The following is a 16425-nucleotide window of genomic DNA, read 5'->3' as shown; positions in this document are numbered from 1 at the left end:
CCACCTTAACATACCGACGCCACATTTTGAGCCAAGACATTCCCGATGATAGCTGCAGGGCGTGCCATGAACACCCCGAGCATTTAGCTCACATACTATCTAATTGTCCAACTCACGCGGGAACGACCTACATTCAAAGGCCCAATGCGGTACTAAGAGTGCTTTATTACCATCTCTGTCACTCCCACGGCATTCACCTTAATATCGCTCCTCTAAATGCTCCTAGGGAAATTGAGTCAATTGTCGAGAATGGGAAGTGTCGCATATACTGGAACTTTATATTCTCGACAATTGTTTCTGTTTCTCACTCGAGGCCTGACATGGTTCTTCTTGACTTTGAGAAGCGAACCATGTTCGTTATCGAATTTTCGGCACCAGCTGACGAAAACATCATAGCAAAGGAGAATGAAAAGTAAGAGAGGTATCGAGACCTTATAAGGGAGTTTCGACGATTCTACTCGGAATATTCTGTCAAACTGATCGTCCTTATCATCGGCGCTCTTGGAGGTGCCAAGCTTTCACTTGTTAATAGCCTAAAAAGCATCCCTGCGTGTCAACAATATTCTAGAACACTTGCGGGAAAAATGCAGAAGGCGGTCGTCCTTGGGTCGCTCCGTGTTCTTAGGGTGCACGAGGCTTTTGCTGGATCGTCGTATTGATTCCTTTACAGACTATAACCACCTATCTCGCGGTTGTGAGACGTGGTTGTAGCTGAAATTTTACCGCGATTTGGCTGGAAGCGGGTGCAATTTTTCAGATGTATGTATATTTTTCAGTGTATGTATGTACCTTTGGATGTATGGACGGACACTAAACTCACTATCCCCGTTTTCACGAGACCCGACAGTGCGCCTACGCGCCCCAACAGATCACCGGCTACGAGTCAATAAAAAGGACATGCGGACAGAAAAACAGGCAGTTCGTCGGGGGCGACAGGCCGGCTCTACCGTTCTGCCTGCGCTCGGCGAGCTGACTGGTCTCTCTATCACCTGGAGAGCCTATAGTAGAGTGACCGGGACCTACAGAGCACGCATGACTGAACAACCCGCATTGTGTCTAAAGGTCGAGGCGAATCGTGACCACCTCGGTATCTCCTGTATCAACTCTTAGTGAAGTCCATCCGACATGCAACCACCTGGCGCAACTAGGGCCGTATATCGGGCAAAGAGTTCCTTCGTTTTACGACCTACCGTACCTGGACCGAAGCCAGTCCCCCTGCTCTCATAATCGACTCCCTCCATTGTCGACGGGTGCCCCTGTGGCCATCCTGAGAGGTAAGAGTATGCCGGCATCAGGTGCCCCTGACCGGTCTAATCGCGGCAACGCACCAGTGCCTCGTCCTGCTCCAGCTTTTAAGAGACCGCTTGATATGCGACTACCTGGCGCAACTATAGTCGCCTATCGAGCAAAGAAGTATCCTGACTACGTTCAATTTACCGCGTGTCTAGAAGCAACCCCACGTCCTTACTCCTGACACCGAGCTGACTGCCCGGACTGACCTGACTGACCAACACGACCAGCCGTCACGCACGTCTTGGACACCACCAAGCTTCCCGACGACCGTCCTCTACGTCACGCACGGCTTGCGGCCACCAGGGCTTTTCCGTTCCCCCTCTCTTTCTTCGCACCGCACCGTACCTGTTTTCCTGGGAGAGACGGTTCCAGAAGATGAAAGCCTGGGTCGACAAGCAACTACCTCTCGTTTTCTGACACCGACCAGACCGCCTCGAGGGACTGACCACACCGAAAATACCGACCGGTACGCACATACCATACCACACCAGGCATCCCCTATCCCTCGAAACGCGCACCTTGTCACCGTCGCATACAGTCGATTCCGAACGCTTACCGCTTCTACTCCGTCACGCGCACCTTACGACTAACCCGCACACCGGTAAATCCGTCTGCTCACCACTTCATTAAACCTTTGTTTTCCAGGGACTGGCCTGAGCATGTCAGCGCACCCGCTTTCTTCTATTCCTTCCGTATTCGTCACTACGACTTTATCATTCTCACCGCTTTCTGCTTGCGCAAAACACACTCGACATCACACGCAAACCTGTCAACCACAAACACAGCTATTATAACATTTAAGATTATCGGCGGCAACACACACCCACTCTCACACACACACGCATCCCACACACACACTTTAACAGGACACATTCCCACGTTAGGTTTACTTAGTAATATAATTTATAGTAAGAGTATATTTTGTTTTCTTTTGTCAGCATATGAACCGTTTGTTCCGTTTATTTGTAAAACCTGTCCCAAATCCGAAACCCTGGCCAGACTGAAGCATCCGGAGAAACAACACACTGGTAGAAGAAAACGGAACGTTACACTGTATTTAAAATTTCCCGCCAACTTTCCATTGGCATTTAAATAGGCAACGCCCCCCGCATGCTACGTTTGACGGAGATATCCGCGTTCTGGCACCATTGTGTATCCGTAATCTGTAAATTGCGCAGCTGAGAGATCGCACTTTTCACTATTAGAATAACGGCAAAGTCAGTTTTAATAATAAAAAAGCAATGAGAGTAAATTATAATCCGGCATGAATATTTGATAAATTGTTGACTTTTGTTGAAGCGTGACTTAATAATACGCGACAGCTTTTGGACACTAATAGCCATGATGGAATTCATCTAGAAGTGAGTTTAGTGGGATCTTTACTATTATTGTACTGTATAATGTTATAATTTGTACAACATCTCCGGTAAAATACCTAATATTGTTAAATAATGAGTTATTGCATGATACAATTAAATATACCTATATTTAGCCGTAGATATAACTGAATTTCCAGGAATATACTAAATTATAGAGTTGGTATATCTTGGAGACATCCTTTGTATATAAAATTGGTACATTAATAGAATATCTTTAGGATATTTTTAGATATTCTTGTCACATTTCAAGGATATCGAAATTTCCGCTCTGTAGGATATTATTCGCATAATCCCTAGGACCTACTTGAATATACCCACGCCACCCTGCGAGATAAGTTGTATATCCCACCGATATGTTACCCAAAGAAAATAAGTTTAAGGCACACAACATGATGAAAATTTAAATAGTTAAAATTAGGATTCTACGTTAAAATTGCCGTTAGAAGGTCACGGACCGTATGTAAGTAGCATATTCTACTTTTGTGATTATCGATGCGCTTAAAATCGCCGTCAGCAGACGTTATTGACAGGTATTATACTTTTTGAAACTTTTAACGTTAAAAAGAAACTATTGCATTAAATGTGTGACCTTTTAACAGATATTTTAACTAGAATCATTATTTCAACAACATAAATGTTCATCTTGCTATTTTTATTGAGGTTTTTTAGCAATTTAAGGAAATGATACTGCTAGTATACAATAAGAATACACTGTAGCATATCCAAGTTATTCCGCACACAGCAAAAATATCTTACTTATAACTGCACTTATGTAAGGTTTGCTCAAAGCAAAATACACAGCACATCGTTTTTGGAAGTTACCGTAAATTATATTACAGTTTTTAGATGCAAAAGCGCGTGAAATCTAAAAATAACACATAGTAATGATTAGAAAGTATACGAACCTTATTCCACTTTTGTATCTGTGGTCAACAGGGCATGGGAATAAACTTAAACAGTGAGATGCATTTAGGAAAGATGTTCATTTGTTTAACCGGATGTGGCTAGTACTTGAGAATAATATAATTAACTATTTGTTTCTGTTTTAGGACCTCTATAATCTCTGACACGTTATGGAGCATATTATACGATTACCTGTTCGATTTAATGTGGTTTTCGGTCATTCCAGAGAAATTTCAAAAATAAATTGGCAGCAAAAACTAAAGTTTAACCGAAGTATAACCTCACAAGAAGTTTTCGATAGAGAACATAAATATGGTGCTCACAATTATCACCCATTACCTGTTGCAATCTGCAAAGCTGAGGGTGTTTTCATGTGGGATATGGAAGGCAATCGTTATTTTGATTTCCTTAGTGCCTATTCTGCAGTTAATCAGGGTCATTGTCATCCAAGGATATTTCAAGCATTTGTGGATCAAGCAAAAATTCTAACATTGACGTCTCGGGCATTTTACTCAGATGCTCTAGGAGAATTTGAAGAATATATTACACGACTTTTTGCGTACGTAACAAGCTTTATATAATTATATTTATAAAATGCGCTAGCAGACAATTAAAGTAGGATACACATAGTTGATTCTGTTCATGGCAAAATGGAACTTTGACGATTTCTTAATAGAAAAAGTATGTGCATCGTAACGGGAAACTTGAAAATTATATGAAAAGTGTAAGAAAGAAAATGCATTTAACCATAAGCTTGGCATGTATTTCCAAGTATGACATTTTCGATAAAATATCATAATACTTCGTATCGAGGATTTTTAAAGATTATTGAACATAATTATGAGATTAAAACTACAAAATCTATAATATAATTCAGGCATATAGTACATTCACACCGTATTGAGTACGTAATGTGCGCTTTTTTACTAAACGGCTTATAAAGTGGTCCTTATTCAAATTCTAAGTTTTCTAAAAATGACACCCGTGCGTCTCGGAAAGACTGACCCGTCCTAATGCATTTTAGTGCAAAATGTGCAATACTTAAATTAAACTAGCGGAAATTCTGAAAAATTTGAAGGAAAAAAAACCCACCTTCAATAGGTGCCGAGTTATGCTCCTTCAAAGACCCCGGATTTTTTGGAAAAAATAGGCGAAAACCCCCAATTCTTAAGCTTGTATCTGTACTTTGAAACATGTTCATTATACAAAATAATTTTTCAGAGTTAAATTAAAATAGACACAATTTCGAGTAATTTTAATAAAATGCAATGATCTATTGCCAATATGTCATAAGTTATAGCCTCACAAAAATGACCACTTTTGGCCTATTTTCAGGGTAAATTACTCGTGTTCATTTTTTTCAAAATACTTCATTTCTCCTTGAAGCCTTAATGAGTGGTGCAAAAGAAAAAGTTTCATGGTAGAAAATTCTAAATAAATCTAAAAAAAAATAATCCTCAAGTCTTCATAGATCAAGAGTCATTAGTCTTTAAAGAAACATAATTTTTTGTATTTTGAGTTAGCTAGGGTCATAAAAATTTTGTTTGAACTGCTCGTTTCATGCATATCCTATAGAAAAACGTCAAGTAAATTAATTAAAGAGGAGTAAATTCTGTATAAAATAAAAAATAAAAGTACAATGTGTTAGCTCATATAGGTCACGAGTTATGACCATGAAACTTGGAACCTTTCCATTCGGAAGGCTCTGTATGTACTGGAAAATGTGCCTCGACCGTATTTGAGCATGTTGGTGTCATGCATGCATTTTTTCTTTATTACAAGTTCACATTTTCTCCTTTTTTGTTGAAAAACAATTGATTGTTCAACAGTTGTTTAAATAATATGCCTTACTCTATCAATTCTGTGCATATGTTATATGTTTACTTTGGGAAACTTACTACTAGAATATCTGTTTTCGTAAATAAATGGAAAAAATAAAAATTAACCGATTTCACATTGTTTATTTATCATTGATAAAAAATTCTATTAAAGGGATCAGTTTAATAACGCTGTATTATTTTATGTTAATAATGCCAAAAATTGAACGGTTATTTTTTTAAATTAACTCTTTTGCACACCACCCTAGAGGTAGAGTATTAGAAGATTTTTATAAAGCTCATTTATCATTATCATTTATTTTTCGGGTGTTTTGATGTAGTATATGCACGAAACGGGTAGTTTTGAAAAAACTTTAATGACTATAAATGCTCAAAATAGCAAAAAAATTATGTTTCCTTAAAAAGTCATAACTCTGGATCTGTGAAGACTAGAAGATTACATTTTTTTAGATTTACGCAGAATTTCCCGTTCTGCAACTTTTTCTCGTGTACCACTTATGTAGTTTCACGAGGATGTGAAGTATTTCGATAAAACTGAACGCGAATAGTTTGCCCTGATAAATAGGTCAAAAGCAGTCAACTTTGTGAGGCTATAACTTATGACCCTTTGGCGCTAGAATTATGCTACATAAAAATATGTAACTGATATCAAATTACTCATCTTGTGAGCCCCTAATTAGGGGAAATTTTTTGAAATTTTTGAGAAACGAAAGGCGATGCTCATTTTGATTTTCAATGGCGAGTAATTTGACATCTGTAACATATTCTTATTTTTTTTCACCAGATCGCTAGGGAGGTCCAAAAATCTTTTTTTTTTTTGTAAATTAATAGATTCGAAAGTACAGATACAAACTTCAGAATGATGTTTTTTCCCCTCTTTTTCCAAAAATCCGGATTTTCGAAGGACTATAACTCGGGAACATTCTGCTCTAAAATGTAATGGGATGGGTCAGTCTACGCAAACACGATTTTTGGAACTTGATGTCTGCACTAAATATAAAATAGGCGATAAGTAATTTTTAAATTTGAAATTTTTGTTCAAATTGAACGAAACTTTGTACTCAAGTGTTTTCGAAATTTTTTGTACTGAATCTGAAGCCGAAATTATAGAAACTAAAACAGCAGATTCAATGCAACGGTTTAAAATTTGATAATTGTGATTTTTTGAAGATTATAGACTTTAGAGGAAGTGAAATAAACAATATGTATTTTTGAACATTTAATTCCTAATGATATATTATAATAGTATATTCATACGTTATCAAAATAATTTGCGCTTTCCACATTAAAATTTCCTGCACCATCCATATGTTAACTTTTGGCACATTCGCCCTTTCGCACTTTACAAATCCTGGTTTAAGTACAATTTTATCCATTTTGAATACCTTTTAAGCCATTCTTTTATACTTTTAAAACACATTTACAATAATAAATATCTAAATATAATAATAGGTTATGTTTATTGTTTACACTTGCAAGCTTGCAACAGATAGCAGCCATATTGATTCCCCTACAAACTGGATATTTGCGCTACACAGGCTTAATTACTTTCGACAATCCAATTATATTTACAATATATTTACAATTTCCAATTATATTTTCCCGCAAAAATATAAAAAATATACTTTTTAAAGTTAAAGAAGTTCAAATTAATTTTTACAGAAACTTTAATTCAGAAGTAACGTTCATTTGTGAGTGCCATTTTAATTAAATATGAAAAAAAAATATTTAAAAGTATGAAATCACCCCATTGAAAACAACAAAAAACTCAATTTTCACTAACCGCATTTGGTAGAGTCTAACCTTGGAACAGTATCGCGCAGTAGCGCTTAGAAAGTCAGGACGTACAAAATTTCTGATACGGCACTGTCTATTCGAGCGTACTGGTCGTCAAGATACGCTTAGAGGGGGTGACAAAACCAGGTAAGGGGATTGATTACACTAGGAAAACGGGATTCCATTTTAAAGCCGCCATTTTGAATATCTTTTGCTGATTTTTTGTATACGGCATCTAAATGTTGATCTATTTTGCTGACCAGCCCCGGTTTTTTGAAAAAAATGTTTATATTTTGTTAATTAATTAAAAAAAGAGGAGACTAATAGATAAAAAAGCAGTGACACTCAATGTGGATTCTTGCAGCATTCTCATCGACCCTCGTGAAACTCAAGAGTTAGGCACCCTGGAGCGCGTTCGAAGGAAGTGCAAACAAGATTAATGAAAATCGGTTAATATTTGCAGTAATAATATAAATTTCAAAGTGCACACTAAAGTATATTCAGATACGTGGTAGCGTTTCGAATCGTGCAGAATGAATTATCCTTTGATTGACATGAGATTCATGCCGTTTACGAAATCTAACACTTTAAAGGAAAACTGGATTCAGTTTTAATTGCCAGAATTAGTTTTCCTCCTATAATTGGAAGAAAGAGAAACAAAAATTCATCAAAATCGGTTAATAATTGCAGTAAAAATGGAAGCCTTGAAGACCATACTGGCTTCTGTCGATAAAAATTATCATTTTAATCTTGTGCACTTTAATTTCAAATGATGAACATTGAAATAAAATTAAATAAAAAATGGGGTTAAAAGTATTAGTGGAAAATAATCTATCTATATATAAGCGGAAAAAATTTTTAAAATGTATGTATTTGAGAGATGTACAGCATCCTTGAATCTCAGATTTCGACACCTTTATATTCGGTAAATATCACTTTTCGAGTTTCCAAGTTCGAATCCAGGTTTCAGTGAAATATTTAAATTGAAAAGAAACAGCATATTCTGATAATTAATCCTCTCACTTTCATCGGAGATATATCTTCTTTATCTTTATATAGTTTCCACATAAATTTTTGTTAGAAGGATATTTAGCCCAAGGAACTTTTCATAAATAAATACAAATACAAATGATACTTTAAAAAATCTGTCAAAGTTATTCTATTTTTTTTTTTGAAGCGCTGTCGGACATCAATGCTTACACACGCATGCACACATGCATGCACCTGTCTAAAATTGTAAGATGTGAGTTGCAATAAGGTGCCGGTGTGAGCAACACGTGTCTCTCATGCTGCGTATTAATTTCTTGATTTGACTTAGGGTCTCAAGTGCTAAATTTTTTCTTTGGCTATTATCGCGCTCGTTTTTTGCTGCTACACCTTTTGGGATGAGTTTTTGTTCGTGTTTCTGTGATTTTCTGTCAGAATTCTGAATTGTTTTGTGTGAAGAACTTGTGGTCTTCAACAGAAATCTTAATAAATTTCGCGATGCCCCTCAGATAGTGTGCGTGATTTGTTCAGGCTGAGCGCGCTGTTTTCGTGTGTGTGTGTGAGAAATGACAGCTATTATCTATCGCTCTTATCTTCAACTTTGAAAGTAGCTACTATTTACAAAAATGAGTGGTGATTCAAATGTGCTGAAACTTTTAAACTCTATCAAGGCCGACACAGACGAAACCAAAAAGCACGTCAAACTTCTTAAAACTGACACAACTCAATTGAAGTCCGATTTTGATGCTCTAACGATCGAATTTGGCGCATCCAAAGCACGGTATAAAAAGCTGAAAGAAAGTTATCAGGAATTAGAAGAAAAGTGTGGTTCACTGAAGCGACAGGTTGACTTTCTTCAGCGACAAGTCCGCTCATGCAAGGTTTTGATTCACAACCTATCGGACGATGAGGAATCTAACATGGACCTATTCTCATTCGTTCTCAATATTCTCACCAGCGCTGGTCTGTCATTGAATGAGTCGAACATCGACACCATTTATCGCCTGGGGAGGACGCAAGGCAGTAAGGAAGGCAAGAGCGGAAAGCCCTGTACCACACTGCGACCAAGCTAAAAAATGCGGATATTAACGTGTTTCTCAAGGGTAGTAGTATTAGGCTTGAGGACCATCAGCCCTGTTCTGCTAGAGTCAACCGCCCTAGTGGGGTTTTTGGAAATTTTTATAAACAAAGATGAATTTGACTTTGAAATTTTATTAATTTCTCCTACATGTATTGTTGCTAAATGTTGGCGGAGGATATTTCAATTTATTGTGGGTAATGTTTATCTTAAACCATCCATGGATGCTAAACTGTTCGAGCAGACTTTTGAGGACAACCTTTCTCGGGTTATATCGGGTTATCCAGGTTTACCAATGTTTTAAGGAGGCGATTTTAATGCTTGCATCGGCAACCTAAATGACCTGGCAGGGTTATTCCTCCCCGAAAATTCTGCAGCATCATATAAGCGAAGATCATGGTACTCTGAAGTCAACGCAAGGGTATAGGTTCTTGTTCAAATCTTTGAGAATCATGAGCTAAAGATATTAAATGGGAGATTTCCTAAAGATTTTCCCGGAAATTATACTTTTCTTGGATTTCAGGGTATGAGTGTTAACGATCTTGTTGCGTGCAATATTGGTGTAATACACCTGATTTCTAATTTTGAAGCACTTCAATTGCCTACGTCATCCGACCATCTTTCGGTTCGCGTTGACATTTCGTATTTCATACAGATGGGCACAAGCATAAATAGAGACTCATTTTTATTATACAATAGAATCATTCAGAATGAAAACCGCAAATGTGACTATATACATGAAATATCTATTTCTGAGAATTCTGCGTACTCCAATGGCGAAATAAATACTCTAAATAATAATTTAACTGTCCCAATCTCTTCTGTTGCCGAAAAGTTGAATTTACTCGCAAAGTCTAAATGGCACACTCCAGGAAAAATACCTTGGGATGATAAAGAATGTAGAGTCACGCGCCGTAGGCTTAGACAATCTTTAAATGTCTTTAAAAGGTAAGTAGGTCCAAGAAGAGGCCATACGAATATGCACTGCTCAATTCACTAGCGGCTTGTAATAATCCTAAGGATTTCTGAGCAGCGGTCAATAGATTTAGATTCTGGTCTCCTTCGACTAACAATATAAGCATGCATGCATGGCAAGACCTTCTTTTTTCTCTCTATCCGATTGTGGCTCCCACTTGCATACAGTGGATTGTAAACAAACACCCTTTATTGGACTATCATATCTTGATTGATGAAATTAAAGCCTCTTCATTGAAATGCAAATACAACAAAGCGCCGGGCGAGGATGGGATTCCAACGAATTTTTCAAAAACCTTCAAGAAAATTGGGTAAAGTTCTTAGGGCGCCTCTTCAACGGGATCTGGGCTAAGGAAAGAGTCCCAGCTAGCTGGGCCAAAATACATGCATTTATGTTGTATAAAAACGATTATAAATCTGACCCTCATAATTACCGGGGAATTGCGCTTATAAATACTATTATTAAGATCTTTTCTTTGATCCTGTTGATGAGATTGACTGCGTAGGTCAACAAGGTAAATATTCTCCCAGAAAATGAGGCCGTCTTCAGGCCTAGAAGAAGTTGTGTTGATCATACTTATACCCTAACTTCTCTAATTCAAATCCATTTGTCTATCCCAAAGCGTCGAATTTTTGCTTTTTATATAGATTTCAAAAAGGCTTTTGACTCAGTAAACCACTTTCACCTATGGAGCAAACTTCTAAGGATAGGCATGTCCACTATACTTATACGAATTATAAAAATCTCTATGATAACGCTAGCATGTTTATTTGCTCTTCCGAGGGTCTGACTTCGTCCGTAAAGGTAAAATGTGGGGTGCTTCAAGGTGAGATTCTTAGTTCTCTCCTTTTTGCACTTTTCATGTTTAATCTAGAAGAGTACTTACGAAATCACGGTATGGTCGCCAAAGCTACACTTTTGCAAGGACTTTAACGCTTTTATTCTTACTGCAATTATGAACCGTTTTTGATGAATATTTTTTTCTCTTTCTTCCAATTATATTAAGAAAACTAATTCTGGTCATTAAAACTGAATCCAGTCATCCTTTCAAGTGTTAGTTTTCGTAGACGGCATGAATCTTATGTCAATGAAAGGATAATTCATTTTGCATGATTCGAAATGCTACGAAGTATCTGACTATACTTTAATGTGCACTTTAATATTTCTATTCTTCTGTAAATATGAACCGATTTTCATGAATCTTGTTTTCACCTCCTTCTAATTATATGAATAAAATAATTTTGCTAATGAAAATTGAATCAATCCATGCTTCCATACATTGAGTTTTTTAAGTGATCTGCATCTCATAACAATGCAAAAGTCATTATTCACGAGGAATTCGACGGGCCATTCTACGCGCCCCGGTGTGGTTGCCTCTTGAGTTTCACGAGGGTCGATCAGAATGCTCTGAGAATGCTGCGAGAATCCATTTTGAATGTCACTGTAATTTTTCTCTATTGTTCTTTTTTTTTATTATTAAACAAAATATAAACATTTTCCCAAAAAACGGGGCTGGTCAGCAAAATAGAACAACATTTAGATGCCGTATTCAAAAAAACAACAACAAAAAATATTTTAAATTGCAGCTATAAATGGAATCCCGTTTAGCCGATCTAATAAATCCCCTTTAGAGTGAAGTCAGCAAAAATCAGAGCTCACAGAATCGGGGTATGAGTATACCGTAATATTCTTTTTCTTATAAGGTGGCTCAAGAAAAATGGTTTTTTATAGGTACGATAAATGGTTACCAATGAATACTGGAGTTGAAGGTGGAGAGACTGCTTGCAAACTGGCTCGTAAATGGGGATATAAAAAAAAAGGAATTCCTAAAAATCAGGCTAAGATTATTTTTGCTGAAGGCAATTTTTGGGGAAGAACATTGAGCGCTGTATCATCGAGTACTGATCCTTTAAGTTATAATGAATTCGGCCCTTTTATGCCTGGTTTTCATGTAATACCATATGACGATCTTCATTCGTTGGAGAAAACACTTGCAGACCCTACAGTTTGTGCCTTCATGGTAGAACCCATTCAAGGTGAAGCTGGAGTTATAGTACCAAAGGTAAACTTATATTTATGTATTTATGTATTTATGTATATGCATATATTGTATATATAATTCCGCCCATGCTCCAATCAGTAATCTTAACGGAAGCCATTCCACCTTTATCTTTACACTCTTGAACTAAGCAGCGCATATAGGCTTTAATTTTCGTCATTATTTGGGTTTAAATATTGACTGTGTGGAATCCCTAAACTGAAATTTAGAAAAGACCGACAGCGAGCGAGACAGTGATTGTAGAACGTACGACAAGTTACATTATTTCGTTTTAGTGACACTTATTTTGTTTCACATCATTCGGAAATCTGAAATATTTTCATTATACACTAAAAAAATAGTTTTTGGAACTATGTAAATTCATTTACTTGAATCCTATTTCTTAGTATCATGAAAATTGTACTTAACTAGTCTAGATTCGTTGAAATCTAATTATTTTTTGAAAGAAATATTTATCTTACTCAATAAGTTCAATATTACTAAAATATTGATTAATTTTTAAGATTGTGAAAAAAACGCTCTATTGCTCCGCTGGTCTAAGGAATGACGTTGACATTCTGCTTGTAAGGAGATTGTGAGGCAAGTGTTCTCGTCTCTCAGTAGCTCAGTTGGTAGAGCATCAGACCAGCAATCTGAAGGACCTGGGCTCATATCCCAGCGGAGCTAGAGAGCGTTTTTTCACAATTTTAAAAATTAGTCAATATTTTAATAATATTGATTCTGACCAAGGAGACAAACAAAATTAACATCTTAAACTACACAACCCCACAAAAAAAGTGTGCGGACCTGGTAACAAGGCACACGTATTCCTATGGATTTTGGGGCGCTGAATTCAAATTTGGTATCAAAAATCACCCATCACGTCACGGTTGAGCCATAATCTCAAAAAATGACGAAAAATCATGCACTGAGGAAAATAAATTTCAAAATAATGCCAGTGATGCAAATTTTGACTTCAAAAACCTGTCGACAACTGTGAAAGATCAACCCCTGCCTGATATCAACTTATTTAACATAACTTTACCCAACAGAACCTGACCTCTCCTAACCTGAGTTAACAGAAATTTATTGAACTACACGTAAAGCTCTGGAAGCATATTTTCCCAGTAGTTAATGTGTGCTACATCGAATGGGTCAACTCGAGCCTAATCTAGAAATAAATCAAACCTAGCCTAACCTAACCTAACCTCACGAAACACAATTAAACTGATTGTGTTGTCCCGTTGTGTTTGCGGTACCGTTTGAATCAGCTAGGGCTTAACCTGCAAAGAGGTCAAACCTATCCTAACCTAAAAAAACCTGACCTAACCTAACTTCACCTAACTTAACTTCACGTAACACAATTAAACTCATTGTGTTGTCCCGGTGTGTTTGCGGTACCGTTTCATTCAGTTTCGGCTTAACCTACATAGAGGTTTAACCTATCCTAACGAAACAAAACCTGACCTAAACTAACCTAGCCGAATGAAATTCAACCACACGTGTAGCTATGTAAGCGTACGGTTCTCAGTCTTAAATGTGTGCTATATTTAATAGGTTAACTCGATCGTAACCTACAAATGAATCTAGCTTAACAGAACCTAACGAAATTTTGCTTAACGCAACACAACTTAACTTAAGTGTTCCTGTTGTAACACAATAAAATTAATTTCATTGTACTACAGGTGGTTAAAAATTTAGACGCACACTACTCCTTTGAAGAAACTTAGAACTACAAGTAGAATTGACCCCATTTCAATTAACCTGACAATGTTTGTATCAATTAAAATGTAGAACTGTAACTTAAATATGCAAATGAATAAGAATTTTATTCAAAAATTTTTTCTCTCTGCTTTTCTTAGACTTAAGGGATATATTTATACTATCTTTCGTGTTTACATTTTATCTTGCTTTTTATCGTAATTAAATTGATTTATAGACCTACTTCAGTCTATTTTCTGCCTGCTAGAACATGTCCTTTTTTCTTCGAAGGAATAATGAAAAGGGTTACGCTTACGTTTAAGACCTAGATTCGTTTCCTTTTCCAACATCCAGAAAAAATCAGCCATCATGACCTCGTCCCATCTACCCTGATATCGTTGTTCCATCACTTTTATGTTCTTATGAAAACGTTCCCCATGTTCTTCGCTGAAATCACTAACATTTCTGGAAACTTATCCAGATGGGAATCTAGAATGTGAAGTTTCAAATTCATAAAGCAGCCTAACTTTTTGTAGTTTCTTATCATTTTTGCAACAATATTCTGGAGTTGCCGGTTACGAAACTCCAGACACTTACTGCTATTAATGTCAAAATATGAAAGTACGCAAGAACAGGGTTGCCAGCGTAATCGGTTAGGTTAGGTCAGCTTTTGTTAGGTTAGGATAGGTTAAACCTCTATGTAGGTTAAGCCGAAGCTGAATGAAATGATACCGCAAACACAACGGGACAACACAATCAGTTTAATTGTGTTTCGTGAGGTTAGGTATGGTTAGGCTTGGTTAGATTTATTTCTAGGTTAGGCTCGAGTTCAATAAATTCATGTTAATTCAGGTTAGGTGAGGTCAGGTTCTGTTGGGTAAAATTATGTTAAATAAATTGATATCAGTCAAGGGTTGATCCTACAGTTGTCGACATGTTTTTGAAGTGAAAATTTGCATCACTGGCATTATTTTGAAATTTGTTTGCCTGAGTGCATGATTTTTCGTCATTTTTTGAAGTTATGGCTCAACCATGACGCGATGGGTGATTTTTGATACCGAATTTGAATTCAGTGCCCCAAAATCCATAGGAAAACGTGTGTCTTGTTACCAGATCCGCACACTTTTTTTTGTGTGGCTGTGCTATTAATGGTTATATAATATTCATGTAACTGTTAAATAACAGACTATAATACGTTACATAACTTGTGAGTCACAGGTGACTTATCTGTAATGCAAATTGTATGTGTATATGTGTGTGCGTTATGTGTGATTTGCGAAACAGTAATACATATAATGATACATTTTCAAAACAGTGATTTTATATAGTATCACTGCGCTTAATGTATTAGATAGATTTTATATCAATCTATTAGATAGATTTTCTTATAGATTTTAAATCTGTAAATTGCATGCACGTCCACTTACAAACATATTCATACACTTAAACGCTTTAAAAAATCACACCCGCTGGTGAATCGAACCCTAGCTAAACTACATAACCTGAGCCTATAAAGCTAAATTTATTGCGAGCACTTTCTAAGTGAGCTATGGAACCACTTATTTTTTGTCAACAAAAATCTCTGCCAAGCTTTTTAGTCCAGCCGCTCTCTAAAAATGGTCCATTAATTGATCCTTGAAAGGACCCCGCACTAAATGCATGGGAAAATGGCTTTCGGTGGATTTAGCTGAAACTTTGTAATTTTTAAGGTTGTAAGTGCCGGATGAAATATCCGTAAAAAAATATTTAAAAATGGAAAGTTTTAGCGCTATGCGGCTTTAAGCGCTCAAGATCAGTTAATAAAATGAATTAAAACAGAGTTTGTTACAAAAGCGATGTCAACATAGAAATCACGGTTCAGATCGTGGTCTGTCATATTTTCGCCTACACCGTTGACTCATATAGCGCGCTTCTCAAAACGATCAAACGCTAAGCGCCCAAGATTTTAACTTGACTAATTAATCACTTCTTCAAAGGCAGAAATGGTACCCAAAGTAACATTAGTAACTAGTGCGCAAATCGATAATAACAGTGTACCCTTCGCTAGAGGGCCGGGCGCTGAGCGTCCATGATCAGCGGATAGAACCAATCCTAGTAGCTTTAGCGACACAAACGATGTCTGGATACGAAACACGCATCAAGAAGTGATCAATAACATGTTTAGCCAAACCAATGACAATATGAGTTAACACCGTTGACTCATATAGCGCGTTTCTCAGAACGGGCAAACGCCAAGCGCAGAAGATTTGAACTTGACTAAGAAATCACGTTTTCAAAGGCCTTTCACAAAAGAAATGACAAACAAACATACCGTCGTCTATGGAAATAATGAGTGAATGCTGCATGATGAACGACTGTCACTTTTCAAAGCAAAAAACGAACGACTTCAGAATGAGCGACGAACTGAAAGTAAGCCTAATGACTTAAAAAAAGTTGAAACACCGGCATTCACTTAT

At 36.8% G+C, this 16425-nt stretch overlaps 1 protein-coding gene across 2 annotated transcripts in view; it reads left to right on the top strand.

The window, feature by feature from the left end:
• Positions 1 to 16425, top strand: part of LOC117172189 (ornithine aminotransferase, mitochondrial) — a 118633-nt gene that overhangs the window by 53459 nt on the left and 48749 nt on the right. For both annotated transcript variants that reach the window (XM_033360025.1, XM_033360024.1), the window contains exons 2-3: positions 3722 to 4134; positions 11962 to 12292. In XM_033360025.1, coding sequence (XP_033215916.1) covers positions 3746 to 4134; positions 11962 to 12292 — 720 coding nt within the window. In that variant the 5' untranslated portion in view covers positions 3722 to 3745. The remainder of the gene's footprint in view (positions 1 to 3721; positions 4135 to 11961; positions 12293 to 16425) is intronic.

This window comes from Belonocnema kinseyi, chromosome 4, assembly GCF_010883055.1.
Source record: "Belonocnema kinseyi isolate 2016_QV_RU_SX_M_011 chromosome 4, B_treatae_v1, whole genome shotgun sequence".
Lineage (NCBI taxonomy): Eukaryota > Metazoa > Arthropoda > Insecta > Hymenoptera > Cynipidae > Belonocnema > Belonocnema kinseyi.
This window is presented reverse-complemented; position numbering and strand designations above follow the sequence as displayed.